The 16,592-nt window shown below is 39.3% G+C and overlaps 1 protein-coding gene across 1 annotated transcript; it reads right to left on the bottom strand.

Annotated features, from left to right (window-relative positions):
* Positions 1 to 13,101: 13,101 nt before the first annotated feature.
* Positions 13,102 to 13,572, bottom strand: LOC125829990 (uncharacterized). The gene has a single exon (XM_049509218.1). The coding sequence runs from the start codon at positions 13,570 to 13,572 to the stop codon at positions 13,102 to 13,104; it is 471 nt and encodes a 156-aa protein (XP_049365175.1).
* Between the last annotated feature and the right edge of the window lie 3,020 nt (positions 13,573 to 16,592).

Below are 16,592 nucleotides of genomic sequence, written 5' to 3' on the forward strand. Positions count from 1 at the left end.
TCGATTGGTGTGAAGTAATAACTAAGCCAAACATCGATTATGATGTCTAATATGAGGTAGAGGGAATGGTTAGTAAATTATACACACGTAACCGGACCAAGGTGCGGGGTGAAGTTCTCTAGATGCCGGACCAAGGATTTAGAGATACCTAACTTATCACTTGGCATGTAATACACTAGGATAGGATTGCTATTACTAGGATTACTACGTTATGAGCTTGTGGGGAACACGTATACCCTAGTTATTTCTCTCTTCTTGATAACAACCAAAATTGAGTTTTGATTATTGATTACTTATTAAATTCTTACCATTTGTTTCACACAAACAAAACCCCCTATTTAATTACCTGTTTCTGGAAGTAATTTGACTAATTGAATATAATTGTTAGTTAAAGTAAAGTCTAAACCATTTTCCTCGTTGGATCGACCCTAACCTACAAGTTGGGTTCTTTACTTGATAACGATCGCTTATACTTCTGTAGGAAAGTGTAATTTGAGCGTATCAAATTTTGGTGCCGCTGCCGGGGAATTTTGGCTTTTAGATTTATTTTAACTACATTATTGAACGTTAGTAAAATATTTCCTAATTTTACCTTTTCTCTTTGTTTTTTTCTCTCTCAGGTTCCGACTCTAGTGTATGCCAAGTACACAAAGCCAGGGTGCACCACTTACTCCTTATGATCCAGAGTTGAACCGCACTTTGCGAAGAATGAACAATCCAAGAAATCCAATTGATCCTATCAGAAGAAATCTAGGTGATGCAGTTGAGTTACAACAACAAATGGTAGTTGGTGAGGACAACCAGGTTCCAGCTGAAAATCAATTGGGAGATGCGTTGAGGGTTCAAGATCCACTAGGCCCACGACAACACTACAACTATCGATGCAACATCAATATAGCAGACTCTGATGGACCTATTGTCCTACCCCCTCTACCTCCAGGGCACACATTTGTGGTGACTAGTAGCTTGATGCAGATGCTTACAGCGAGAGGCTTATTCTCAGGATTTCCATCAGAAGATCCACATGCTCACTTAGCAAAGCTAAGGGTGGTTTACAAAAGTTGTGTAGGTAGACCAGACTTGGATATGGATGTCATTGGATTACGAGTGTTTCCTTTGTCACTGACAGGCGATGCTGCAGTAAGGTTCACCAAGCTTCCTTATAACTCAATATTTACAAGGGACCAGCTGGCAGAGGTGTTCCGAGCGAAGTACTATCCAGTGTCCAAGAAGCTCAATCACAAAGATTGGGTCAATAATTTTGTAGCATTACCTGGAGAGTCTGTGAGTAACTTTGGGACAGATTCACTACATTCGTAAGAGGTGTTCCAAATCACCGTATTGATGATGAGTCGCTAAAGGAATAGTTCTATCGAGGACAAAATGATAACAATAAAGCAGTACTTGACACTATTGCTGGAGGTTCGTATGGTGATTGTACATATGCATAGATTGCTGAGAAACTGGAGAGGATCTCTTGAAACAATAAAACATGGAGCACTAGAAGGTCAGATACTGGGAGAAACACATTTGCTGTTCATAATACAAATATCAATTCTGCAGATGATATTCGTGAGGAGATGGCCCAGATGAGGACCGAGTTGGGGTTGGTATTGAAGCATGTGAGTGGAGGAGCAGAAAAGGTAAATGCTGTGAACTGGTTAACTAGAACTCCACCACCAGTTGAAGAGTGTTACTTTGAAGAGGATGCTTATGCTGTGAATGATAAGAAGGGGGGTTTCCAACCAAATGCCCAAGGATCCAACACGGAAAATTGGCGCCAAGGTCAAGGGAACCAAGGTCGAAACTATGGAAATTACAACCGAGAGGGTCACTATGTTTGGGATGGGAACTTCAATCGTGACAACAACTACAACAGGAACAACTATGGCAACAAAAACGATCGGGTTGGACCTTATGTTCCCCTTCAAAATTGGGAATCTAGTACTATGGAAGCTGGAAGCAATATGGCGCGTATTGAAGATATGATGTAGAAAATGATGAGAAGGTTTGATGCAACTAATGAGAATGTGAAGGAGATGAGAAACGACTTGTTTGGTATTGGTCAAAAGGTTGATGCCTATGCAGTGTCAATAAAGCACCTAGAGTAGCAGATGACCCAGTTGTTTACTACAGTGAACCCACGTCAACCTGGTACTTTTCCTAGCAACACCATTCAGAATCCAAATAATGATGGTCATTGTATGGTAGTTACTACTCGAGGGGGTAAGCAAACCACAGATCCACCTAGGCCGTCTGGGGTGGAAGTTGAGATTAGAATAGAAGTTGATGTAACAGAGGTTAGAGAAGAGGCTGAGAATGCGACATAGAAAGAAGCAGATATATCTCAGAAAGTGGTCCCATACCTAAACCTCCACCACCTTTTCCATAGAGGTTAGTGAAGAAGTCTGAAGATGGTAAATATCACAGGTTTATTACTATGTTGAAGCAACTTTGTATCCATGCTCCTTTGATAGAAGGCTTGGAGCAAATGCCTAGATATGAGAAGTTTATGAAAGATATGGTAACAAAGAAAAGGTCTGTGAGTTTTGAAGATGATGAAAGATTGCAGCATTGTAGCGCTATTGCTACAAGATCTCTTGTGCAGAAGAAGGAAGACCCTAGTGCTTTCACGATCCCATGTACTATAGTGTTGTTACACTTTGCTAAGGCACTATGTGATCTTGGTGCTAGCATCAACCTCATGCCCTTATCTATTTACAAGAAGTTTGGTCTAGAGGACCCAAAGCCTACTGCAATGCGGTTACTAATGGCCGATCGAACAGTGAAGAGGCCCATTGGTGTACTCCATGATGTGCTAGTGAAAGTGGAGTCTTTCATTTTTTTGGCAGATTTTGTGATTCTTGACTATGAGGTTGATTTTGAGGTTCCCATCATCATTGGGAGACCATTTCTTGCCACAGGGCGTGCGTTGGTTGATATGGAAAAGGGACAGATAAAGTTCAGACTGAACAATGATGTAGCAACTTTTAATATCTGTAGGTCCATGAAGAAGAATGGTGAGCTCCAAACAGTATCTGCTATAACTTACAGAGTGGAGAGTAGGACAGAAGTGCAAATTGAAGAGCGACTAGGTGTTGAGGCACTAGCAGCAGTTATGATGAATTTCGATAGTGATGGTATTGAAGAGTATGATGAGTTGGTAGCCGCACTCTATAAGTGTGAATATCGGTCCAAACCAAAGAAGTATGAGTTAGACATGAAGAATCGCGAGTCCCCACCCACAAGACCATCTATTGTGGAGGCACCAAAATTAGAGCTTAAGGCTCTACCACCGCACTTGAGGTATGTAAATTTGGGCAAAGAGAATACTTTGCCGGTCATCATTGTGGCAGATTTGAATGTGAGACAAGTAGAGTGCTTGGTGACAGTGTTAAAGAGATTCAGGCGAGCTATTGGGTGGACTATTGCGGATATTATTGGGATTCCTCCCGGTATTTGTTCTCACAATCCAACTCATGCCAGATCATAAGTCTAGTATTGAGCACCAGAAAAGATTAAATCCACCTATGCAAGAGTTAGTTAAAAAGGAGATCATCAAGTGGCTGGATGCATGAGTTATTTATCCCATTGCAGATAGTAGTTGGGTATGTCCTGTGCAGTGTGTGCCTAAAAAGGGTGGTATGACTGTGGTTCCAAATGAAAGAAATGAGCTTGTTCCAATGGGGCCCGTTACTGGATGAAGAGTTTGTATGGATTACCGGAACGTAAATGCATGGACAGAAAAGGACCACTTTTCTATGCCATTCATCGACCAGATGTTGGATAGACTTACAGGAAAGGGTTGGTATTTTTTTCTTGATGGGTATTCGGGCTACAATAAAATTTCTATAGCTCCAGAAGACCAAGAGAAGACCACCTTCACTTGCCCATATGGGACTTTTGCTTTCAAACGGATGTCATTCGGGTTGTGCAATGCTCCAGCAACCTTCCAGTGATGTATGATGTCGATATTTTCTGAAATGGTGGAGGACACTATTGAAGTGTTCATGGATGATTTTTCAGTTGTAGGTGATTATTTTCATCGTTGTCTAGATCATTTGGCCGAGGTGCTTAAAAGGTGTGAAGACTGCAATGTGGTGCTGAATTGGGAGAAGTGTCATTTCATGGTTAAATAAGGTATAGTGTTGGGTCATCAAATTTCAGAGAAAGGGATTGAGGTTGATAGAGCTAATGTTGAGATAATAGAAAAGCTTCCACCACCCGTTTCTCTAAAAGGTGTTAGAAGTTTTCTTGTGCATGCAGGTTTTTATAGGAGATTCATCAAAGATTTCTCCAAAATTGCACATCCATTGTGCAAACTGCTCGAGAAGGAGTGTAAGTTCTATTTTGCTGATGCTTGTCTTAGAGCATTTGGAGACTTGAAAGAGAAGTTGCTTACTACACCAATCATTATTTCACTGGATTGGGGACAACCGTTTGAGGTAATGTGCGATGTGAGTGGAGTGGTGCTTGGTGTAGTATTGGGACAAAGGGGAGAGAAAATTCTTCACCCTATTTACTATGCTAGCAAAACTCTAAATGTGGCCCAGAAGAATTATATTGTGACTGAGCAAGAACGTCTTGCGGTGGTTTTTGCATTCGAGAAATTTTGATCCTACTTGCTTGGTACTAAGGTCATAGTTCATACTGACCATTCTGCATTGAGGTATTTGATGGCGAAAAAGGATGCAAAACCAAGATTCATTAGATGGGTATTGTTGCTGCAAGAGTTTGATTTTGTAGTAAAAGATAGAAAGGGGACCGAAAATCAAGTTGCCGATCACTTGTCCAGATTAGAGGAAGAGGCTATGCTAAAGCTTGGAGATAAGGCTAAAATTAATGATGCTTTTCTGGATGAACATGTATTGGCTGCTTCTCATGATTTGATTCCTTGGTTCGCAGACTTTGCTACTTATTTGGCAAGCGATATTGTGCCCCCCGATTTGTCTTTTAACCAAAGGAAAAAGTTTATGCATGATGTGAATAGATTCTTTTGGGATGAACGTTACTTGTATCGTAGTTGTGCTGATGGGATTATTCGTCGTTGCGTGCCCGAGGTTGAGATGTTAAGTGTACTTGAAGCATGCCATTTATCACCCGTTTGTGGGCATCATAGTGGTATTCGAACTGCACATAAGATTTTGCAATGTGGGTACTACTGGCCTACCATCCACCAAGATGCTCATGATTTCGCTAAGTCCTGTGATCGTTGCCAAAGAGAAGGAGGGATTTGAAAGAGGCAAGAGCTCCCTATGAATCCTATATTGGTGATAGAGTTGTTTGATGTATGAGGCATTGATTTTATGGGTCCATTTGTGAGTTCATATGGGATGAAGTATGTTCTTGTTGCGGTTGATTATGTATCGAAGTGGGTGGAAGCAGTTGCGCTCTCCAACAATGAAGGTAAAAGTGTCACCCTATTCTTGAAAAAGAATATCTTCTCCAGATTTGGTACGCTGAGGGCTATTATTAGCGATGTAGGTTCTCACTTTTGTAACAAGTTGTTCAAGGCACTACTTGAGAAATATGGTGTCCGTCACAATGTAGCCACTCCTTACCATCCACAGACTAGCGGTCAAGTTGAAGTATCCAACAGAGAGATCAAACAGATATTGACAAAGATTGTGAATGCTAATAGAACGGATTGGTCAAGGAAGCTTGATGATGCTCTATGGTCATATCGCACTGCATACAAGACCCCCATAGGTATGTCTCCTTACCAACTTGTATATGGGAAGACTTGTCATTTACCAGTAGAGCTAGAGCATAAGGCAATGTGGGCAATAAATAAGTTGAATTTGGATTGGGGAACCGCATCTAATCAAAGAATGAATGACTTGAATATGCTTGATGAGTTTCGCCTAAAAGCTTATGAAAGTTCAGCCTTGTACAAAGAGAAGATGAAGAGGTATCATGATCAAAGAATTGAAAAGCAAGAATTTGTAGTTGGTGATCTTGTGCTTCTATTCAACTTTAGGTTGCGCTTGTTCCCAGGCAAATTCAAGTCCAAATGGACAGAGCCATTTTTGGCTCACAAAAGTGCTACCCCATGGAGCGGTTGAGCTTGAAAATAGGGATGGAACAAGGTTCATGGTAAACGGGCAAAGGATCAAGATCTATCTGGGAAATGCTGAAACTGTGCAAGAAGTGATTGAGGCCTATAATCTTGATGCATTCTGAGTAATCAAGACACTTGCGTCGTGCCGCGACGTTGAATCAAGCGTTGCTTGGGAGGCAACCCAAGATGTATAATCTAACCAACGACAGGGTTCTGTTTTCCATTTAGTAGTTTTCTTTGTGTAATTGCGCCTTTTTATCAATTTAGTGTTTTAGTTCTTAGTGTTGGCTAGAATTAGTATATGGTCCGTGCCTAAAAAGTGTCCAGAAAATGCAAAAAGAATAGCCTATTGGTTGCTACATGTGCAGGTACACCACGAAAAATCTGCAGAAAATGGTCTGGTGCAGAGGTCTACGGACCCCATCGACGGTACGTGGATGGTGTTCGTAGATCCAAGGTAAGCCTCTAAATTTTTCTAAGTGTAAGAGTGATCTACGGTCCTGATCTACGGACCGTAGATCGACTCACGGACCGTAGACGGGGTCTCGTGAGTCCAAACCCTAAGGCTGTCTGACCCGACCCAGACCCTCCTATTTAAAAAGCCCCATGTTTTAAACCATTCCACTTCCCTCCATTACTCCCAAAACCGTTTCAACCATCCCATAACCTCCCTAAATCACTCCATAACTTCCCCATAATATCATCCCTTCCATAATTCCCCAATTCCCTTCCATTTAAAATACAACTCACTCCATATTCCACAAAAAAGGTCTGGTGTTTAGTTAGTAACGAAGAGTTGATTCCTCGGTCTTGCTAAGATTAGTGTGATCACGCAATCACCCCACTCCTCGTTGCTTGTAAGGTAATAGACTTTCCCCTCATTTTGAATTTTTATTCATAGATTGGATATAGAAAGTCGAGAGTTGGGTCTTGACCTTGGGAAATTGTTAAATGAAATTGCGTGATAAACTTGAAAATTACAATGCCTTGTAATGATAGATAGTGATTGTGTAGCCTTATTGTATGTGATTGTAAGTCTAAATGTAAGTTTCGACTTAGGGTTCCAAAAGTTGTCTAAACTATTTGGTAAAATGATCATTCGGAATCCTAAGAATGAAGAACTAGCATAATTGAATGTTGAAATGCATGATGAGACTTTGTTAATGTTGAAAAATAAGGCCAAATATGTATGATCAGAAGTAAAGAAGGGATGAAACCTGGCACATATGGCATCCACGATACCCTGCCTACGGAACGTAGATCCATCTACGGTTCGTAAATGAGGTTTGTAACTGGATGCAGATGAAAAATTTCACCAAGTGTGAAACCACGGATGTGGACTACAGTCCGTAGATTAATCTACGGATGGTTTTGCGCATCCGTAGTTTCCATCTACGACCTATATTGTTGGCCCCCTGATCCATGGAAGAGATCCACGGACCGTAGATCAGTCTACGGACCGTAGGTCGTCTCCGTGGATAACCACTGTAGCCTCTGTCTGAAATTTTCTTGGGACTTTATCACTGTTCGTTTATAATTCGAAAAGTTTTTTTTGTTTATTTATGGTCTATTTTGGCACTTATATTGCGTCCACAGGTACGATGGCACCCAAGAAGCTAATCACCTACACAAAACAGGGCAAGTCAAAATCTGTTGCTCTTAGCTTCAGGTTAATCGATGAGGACATGGACACGGACACGGACACGGAAAAGGATCCAGCATACGTTCCTCCCAACACACAGACTTCTCCCACTGCACCCCGTGTCACCAGAGGCACCCCCTAGAAGGTGCTTCCTGAAGTAGTCACTGTCTCCCAGTCTGATGAGGAGCACACACTGATCGGATCACCAACTGGGGTTGCTTCTAGTTTAGAGGAGGGGTCTATGTCTAGATCCGAGTCTACCCAGGCTTCAGGCTCGGAGTCGAGCAATGCTTCGGGCCATGCCTCAAGGTCCGACTCTACCCAGGTTTCAGGGTCCGAATCTGCCCACACTGCAGGGTTCGATGACAATGAGCAACCAGCCTCGTCTGATGAAGCCACTAGCTCGGAGCCAGTACCTGCACCACAGAATGATGATCCTATTCTAGTCACCGGCGAGCTAAATAGATGGTGCATAGAGGGCCAATGGCAGATTTATTGGGATGCCAATATGATAAATGACAAACAGAAAATGGCCCGACTTATTACAGAGGAGCGTAGAGTCCTCACGGGGAGCTTGCACACTGTCCCGGATATCCACCGACTATTTAACTTTCTCAAGTGTGACTGGATGGCTCGAGACCCAGAGACGTATAGCGAGGAGATTGTGCGAGAATTCTACGCCTGATATGCTGCCACTCTCCGAGGTTCAATTTCCAAGCGGTCAAAGCCCCTAGCCCAAGATCTTCTCACTTCCACTATGGTTCAAGGTTGTCCGGTCGACATATCAACTGCCACTATTGGTCGTTTTCTCTATGGTCCTACCATGGGTCACTCTTGGTATCTCAACACAGCAGAGTTTGATTACAGATGGGACATCGTGCGGAGTGGCGCTTTCCAGAGAAACGCTGAGCAGCGAGAGGCTATTCTACTATGGTTGACTAGGTACATTGTTGCAGATGGCGAGTGTGCGGAATGGGTCGCCGCTCCACGGTTGGGCATCCGAAAGGCCACATTAAATTTTGTGGCTAAGTTCTTCTGGTTGTTGGTACGTAACAGAGTGTCGCCTACAAAAGCTGACAACCAAGTCACATGGGACAGAGCGGTTATGGTTGCGGCAATGGTAGCAGGAGTGGAGATTGACTTTGCCCGCATGCTGCTGGAAGATTCACGAGAGGGCATTCAAGACCTCCACTACTTACCCCTTCCCATATCTAATTTTTCAATTGTGCAAGGACTCTGGAGTGCCGATCTGGCATTGTGATAAGTTAGTCCACCCTACAGGGGTATTGGACATAGGCCTCATTCGAGATGAGGTAAATGTGGCGGCACCTCGCAGAGAGCCCCAGGTTGAGGTACCCCCCTTGGGTGTCGATCTTGCAGACACAGTTGGGCAGGCACAGGGCGGTGACCCCAGCATCCCAGATCACACCGATACTATCCCGAACTCCTCATCTCAGGCAGCTAGTATGGCTCATAGATCTTCTCGGTCCACACTGCAGTTAGGAGCTACTGTTGTCCCATTGGCCAGAGTACAGAAATTAGTGGCTCAGATGGCCACACTGCTGCATCACATCCAGCCGTGGATGCAAAAGTCGATAGCCGAGTCCGAGGATAGAATGGAGCGCAGGATGGAGGGGATGATGGACCGGAAGGTCCAGGCTATTAATAAGCGTCTTGATACCTTTGAATTATGCATACTCGAGTGATCAGCCCCGGCCATAGATCTATTTGCTTTGCAGGCTGAATTAGTCAGTCTCCGGATCGACGTTGATGCCATTCTTGCATTCCCTTCAGTTGAGCCTCAGGTTGCACCTACTGCACTAGCTGATGATATGGTGCTGGATGCTTTATTCAGTGGGACCGCCGAGGAGGGGCTTGCACCTACACATGCCAAAGGAAAGCGACACCGTTCTCATCGCACTAAGGAGGAGAAACATAAGATTGTAGGTATAAGAATCAGCTTTCCAAATCATATTTATTCACTGAAATAGTAGTTTTATAGAACGAGATATTCTAAAAGTACTAAACACTACTCAGCTTAAAAAAAGATTTCAATTACTCACCAAAAGGTAGGATGTGTCTCGACTTCAAGCTAAAAGGACCAAGGTTTTCTTGTGATTTTGTGAGTAATATGGCTAGAGAAAGTTCTCAAGGTTTCTTAGAATTAAGGAACACGAAATCTTATAGAGGAGGTGGGAGAATATATGTTGTAAATCAAGTAGACTTTGTACGGTCTTATGTGTTAGAAGTGGTGAATGAGGCTGATTTAGATGGAATTATTGGGCCGAGTGAAATACTAACAAGTTTTATTTGGGATCCAGGCCTAATTATCAATCAGTTAAATATGAATAGGGATTAGACAGAAGAATTATGCATATTATGAAGAAATTGTCGGTTCCTCTCATCTTGTTTCTAGAGTCTTAACTTCTCATCCCCATTCTTATATCTATCTTTAGTTACTTGTTATTTCAGTACTTCTCTTTGTAATTCAAGTGTTGTTATTATAATTTGGTTATCAATGAATATAATGTTTATGTATCTATATTGAGAAATTGGGTTTGTTTCATTGGTGCTTTCATCCAGAGGTGTCTCTAATGGAGGACCATAGAGTACTTAAAGCTTCCATTGATGATTCAATTCGTGATTCAATACAAGAGATGAAGGATTCTATCCATAAGGATCTCACTAAATTTCATTAGATGTTGCTGGAGGTTTGGGGGGAAAGGCTCTGACCTCTTTTGAACCCCAAAATACAGTTACGAACCCGAAATTATGGCAGTTTAGAGGCAAGAATCCGGAGGCTTGGATAGTTCAAGCGGAGCATTATTTCCATTTATATAAAGTTGAGTAAGAGCAGAAGCTTAATGTAGCGTCGTTCTACCTTGACGGTGAAGCATTGAAATAGTACCAATGGCTATTTCGGAATAATCAATTAATTGACTGGGTGCATTTTGCTGATAAGGTGAGATTTCGATTTAAACAGAAAGAGTACGAGTCCATAGAAGGGAGATTCACCAATCTCATGCAGTTACCATATGTGATTGAGTACCGAAATTGTTGTGTGGATAGCTTCGGTGAGTCAGATGTACTATTCCCAAGCCACACATATGTCCATCCACAGTGGAGCAACATAACTAACTCACTTTTATCTCAACATCATGGTGAACAATCAGAATGCAAAAGCAATACCAATGCACGCAAGGTATTTGGTGAATCGTCTGATAGGCACAAAGATGCACATTCCCTCGGTACATCCAGCAAGCCTATTGAACTTTTCCTTCCCCCTAATGATATAGTAAGTTCTATATCCAAGGTAAATAGTTGTGGTGAAGATGTTAAAAATGAAGACAAGAATGATGAAGAAGAAATTGTTTCCATCAGAAACAAACCTATAGAACTTGTGAATACAAATGCAGATAAGCATTCATTTTGGATTAATTCAATAGTATCTAGTCCCTGTAGCCTTTCCATTTTTTATATTTGCAAAGCTCTGGATGATCGCTGGAATCAATTATTTGCTAACCCTTTCGGGCTTGCTCTACGTTGGGAGGTGATGACTTCTTTTCCTTCCACTTTCAATCATGCCAAGCTTATGAGTAAAGTTACTAATGATGTTCGGGATTATGTTGGCTGCTTTATTATTTTTTCCTTGGATATGCATCCTGAACTTATTGAATGTGATGGTTATGACCTTAAATGTTTGGTTTCTCGAAGCAATTTAGTTGGAAATGGTATAATTTTACATGTATGGGATTCTGGAATACATCGACAACTTGTGAAGTTAAACCATTTGAATAGTGGCATTTTGTTCCACACCCAAACTCAAGATATTCTTGTGAATGCAAAGCAACTTAAGAGACCATTTTGCGTACTAACTGTGCATCAACGAAAATCTTTCCTTGTTGGTGGTGCAATTGAGGAGTGAGTGGCGCAACATTGGAATTCTCAGAAATTAGATCACCAACAAGTATTTGAAATCATAAGACAAAAGAATGAGCCTGTTCTTGCAAGGTGGACTACAGAACGATGTGGTATATATAGATGGGTTGAGGATTTGGACGGTAACAATAAAATTAAATGCAACATGTGTCATATAATTGTCTATCAAGAATTTCCTGGAGTGAGCAATGTTCAGAACCTTGTTTCATGTTTCTATCCAGCATATGCAAAACTTGAATTTGAAAAAAAAGAAACATTGCTTTGTCTTTGTCTGGACATATGTTGCATTTGTATGGTCTCATCTAGAAGTTGCTTATCATAATGTGGATAGAATGTTGAACCGCATTAACCAGTACATCAGTGTATTGACTAAAATCGAAATGGAAGCAACATTGTCATTGGAATTTCCTTTGGTCTGTATTGATGTATTTCCACCCCATACTGTAATATTTAGCAATGCAAATGTTGTTGAGAATGTCATGTTTGATATTGCCTTACTCAAGTGGCTATTAATATATTCCCTCCAAAGGATTAACCAAGAAGACAAAGTAGACACAATACTTGTTAAAGCAACTTCTAACATATATCCAAGTCTTAACAAGTTCGCTGCTATGATATCCATATTGTTCTATCCGAACCTTGAGGACAAGGTTCTTATTCAGGATAAGGGTATTATTGTGAATCAAGTAGACTTTGTACGATCTTATGTGTTAGAAGTGGTGAATGTGGTTGATTTAGATGGAATTATTGGGTCGAGTAAAATACTAACAAGTTTTATTTCGGATCCAGGCCCAATTATCAATCAGTTAAATAGGAATGGGGATTAGACAGAATAATTATGCGTATTCTGAAGAAACTGTCGGTTCCTCTCATCTTTTTTCTAGAGTCGTAACTTCTCATCCCCATTCTTATCTCTATCTTTAGTTACTTGTTATTTCAGTACTTCTCTTTGTAATTCAAGTGTTGTTATTATAATTTGGTTATCAATGAATATAATGCTGATGTATCTTTATTGAGAAATCGGGTTTGTTTCAATATATGTTATGAAAGTGATGTTTATCACTTATCGATATAGCTGAAAGCAAAGTTGGCTGCCCAAAAGTAAAAAGGTTGGCTACCCAAAATGCATACATATATACCTATATATATATACCTCACCACCCTTTCAAGTTATAGGTAATCCTAATTAGAATATTACGTAAATACCCCAACACAATCCCTTAAATTACTATCACAATTATGCTAAGCAAGTTTGCAAATATCACAAAATTTCAAGTTCCTAAAATGAGAATAAAACATATTGTATTAATTAAGCAATGGTGTATCGAAATGCGACTCTTGGTTGGTATTTAGGGGTGTTATAACTCTCTCCCCCTTAAAGAAATTTCGTCTCAAAATTTACCTTACGCTAGTCCCGAAACAAGTGTGGATATTGGGTCCTCATGTCTTCTTTTCACTCTCAAGTAGCTTCTTTTCCAGAATGGTTCCTCCAAATTATTTTTACTAAGGGGATTCTCTTGTTTCTAAGTTTCTTTACTTCACGATCTTGAATTAGGATAGGTTTTTCTTTATAAGTCAAGTCAGGATTAACCTTAATAGATTCAACTGGAAAAACATGAGATGGATCAGAACGATATATTCTGAGCATAGAAACATGGAAGACATTGTGGATCTTGTCTAACTCAGGAGGCAAAACTAATTTATATGCAACTGGTCGAACCTTTTCAAGTATTTCATAAGGTTCAATAAATTGGGGACTAAGTTTTCCCTTCTTACCAAATCTCATAATCTTTTTCCATAGAGACACCTTTAAGAATACTTTATCTCCAACTTTATACTCAATGTCACGCCTTCTAAGATCAGCATACGAATTTTGTGTATCCGAAGAAATCTTTAGATGATCCTTTATCAGTTTTACCTTGTCTTCCATCTTTGCACAATTTCAGGACCAATAATCTTTCTTTCACCAACTTCACTGCAACAAAGAGGGATCCGACATTTTCTTCTGTATAAGGCTTCATAGGGCGGCATTCCAATACTTGATTGTTAGCTATAATCATAAGCAAATTCTATCAAAGCCAAGTGTTTGTCCTAACTACCCTAAAACTTCATAATGCAAGCTCGAAATATATCCTCCAAAATTTGTATCACTCTTTCCGGCGGACCATCTGTTTGAGGATGGAATGAAGTGCTAAATTTCAACTTAGTACCCATGGCCTCCTACAAGCTACCCCAAAATCTAGATATAAAACTTGTGTCTCGGTCAGATACAATAGACACAGGGATCCCATGTAGTCTTACAATCTTATTAATGTATAATTCGGTTAAACGCTCAAGTGAGTAATCCATCTTGATTGCTATAAAGTGAGCTCTCTTTGTTAGCCTATCCACTATCACCTATATTGCATCATGATTTGTTGGAGTGGGAGGAAGTCCAGAAACAAAGTCCATAGTTATTCTCTCCCATTACCATTCTGGCATCGACGAAGGTTGTAGCAAACCAACTGGGACCCGATGTTCTATTTTTACTTCCTCACAAACCAAACATTTTAAAATGACTTCCGCAATATCTCTCTTCATACCGATCCACCAATAATGTTCTTTGATGGTCTAGTGCATCTTTCTACCACTATGATGCATTGTACATGACTATGTATGTGCTTCATTCATGATTTCTCTTCTCAATTCTTCCTCATTAGGGACACATAACCTATTTTGATAAAACAAGGTACCATCCTTCGTTAATACAAAATCAAGATTTTCCCCATTTTGAACTTCTCTAGTAAATTTTATGAGTCTCTTATCTAACCTCCTTTGTGCTTCTTTCACCTGTTCAAGTAATATTGGTTTTACTTGCAAATTAGCAATAGTTGAACCATTTGAATCAAGTGCAAAACAAACATTCATGGCTCGTAACACAAGAGGTAAGGGCAACAAACTCATAGCTAAGCTTGCGAAGGATTTTTTGACTTAAGACATCAGCCACCACATTGGCTTTACCTGGATGATAGTTAATCGTGCAGTCATAATCCTTGATGAGTTCAACCATCTACGTTTTCTTAGGTTCAACTCTTTCTGTGTACCCAAGTACTTTAAGTTGTTGTTATCATTAAATATATGACATTTTTTCTCCATACAAATAATGCCGCCATATTTTTAAAGCAAACACTATAGCAGCAAGTTCAAAATCATGAGTAGGATAATTCAATTCATGTGGTTTTAATTTCCGAGTAGCATAAGAAATAACTTTCCCTTCTTTCATCAAAACACATCACAAACCTCGATGAGAAGCATTACTGTATATTACACTATTTCCCTCAATTGGTAGAGTAAGTATAGGAGCTTGTGTCAACAAGGATATGAGAGTTTCAGAGCTCTCTTGGCATTTGTCATCCCAAGTAAACTTTACTTCCTTCTTCAATTGTTTAGTCAAAGGGGGAGGCGATAATGGAGAAGCCTTTCACAAATCTTCTATAGTACCCTATAATCCCAAGAAACTTCTTACCTCACTCAGAATTTTGGGAGGTCTCCATTCAACAACTGCTTGAATTTTTACTAGGATCAACCTTTACACCTTCGGTTGATACAACATGTCCTAGAAAAGCCACTTCATTCAGCCAAAATTCACACTTTGAAAGTTTAACGTAAGGTTCTTTCTCCTTCAAAATTTACAACACACTCCGAAGGTGTTTATCACTATCTATTAGAAGAAGAGGCCATAACTTATTTCCTTCAAAAGGGAAGATAACATTGCATTAGGGACATGTACATTATGCACATGCACTCTACATGCAATAGAAATATTATAAACCATATAAGTGAACAAATAATATAACAAGAACCTTCTCAAAAGCGAAATGAGTATACAAGCAATTCACAACAAAATTCCTAGAACTACAAACCTAGGCTCATATACCAATACTTGTAACAACCCTCTCGGAAGGATGTTACTACTTAACAAGAAAGCTAATATAATAATCGTTAAGCCGTAATTTTACTATCTTTAGAAAAATCACTTTTTGAAATGTTCTAAGTATCAAACAATTTGAGAAAAATACTTAGAAAAGAGTCGCCACTTAATTTTTTTAAGAAATTAAGAAAACTTATAATTTGAAAAGAATCTAACAGATAAAGTCTTTAAAAATTTAGAGAAAATGGGAAAGAGGTTCTTATTTACACTTCAAGAAGGTTTTTAAAGCATTTGAAGTGTCCGCTAATATGCGGTTATCTTAGATTAACTATTTGACTTTTTTTTGGAAAAAGGATTTAACAAAAAAAAATTACAATATTTAATCAACTTTGAGAAAATAATATTAAATAAATGACACGTTTCATTTTATTTTATTTTTTAGAGAAAGGAATCTAAAATGAAACATTTGAATTAAAATGCCAGTGAATGAAATTTTAGAAAAACAAGATTAATCATAATTTATTTGAATCGTTTAGAAATAACAATTTGAATCAATTTCGGTCATCTAAAGCATGAGGAATATCTTAAATTAATCAAAAAAAAAAAGAAACCAACGTTTTAACTAATTTTTGAGAAAGTGACAAAGTTGAGAAAATGGTCTAAGTTAAAGCAATTTTAAAAAATGAGTAAGAAAATGTTATTAATTAAAGAGCATATCTTTTTAAGAACAAACATAGTTATTAAAATATATAAAAACTTGTCTGGTATACTTGACATAAAATAAATGAACACAAAAGATGTTTTAAAAGTAAACCAACATAAAGAAAATAACTTATCTTTTGGGGAATCTAATTAGGTTAATTAATAATTCTAAAGTTAGAGTTGAATAAAAATACATAATAAATAATCACAATTAAATAATTTAAGAGTAAAGGACAAATTAAATTTGGTCCCTTCTTGGGCCTGCTGCATATGTATTTGGGCTTTGGCCCTATTTTTACCCTTGAAAACCTATATATGTACCAAACATATATTACTGT

Source organism: Solanum verrucosum, unplaced genomic scaffold, assembly GCF_900185275.1.
Source record: "Solanum verrucosum unplaced genomic scaffold, falcon-dt-bn FXZP01000054.1, whole genome shotgun sequence".
NCBI lineage: Eukaryota > Viridiplantae > Streptophyta > Magnoliopsida > Solanales > Solanaceae > Solanum > Solanum verrucosum.

Excerpts from the sequence above, each read along its gene's own strand:
- LOC125829990 (XM_049509218.1), bottom strand. The coding sequence starts at position 13,572 with ATGGAAGACAAGGTAAAACTGATAAAGGATCATCTAAAGATTTCTTCG.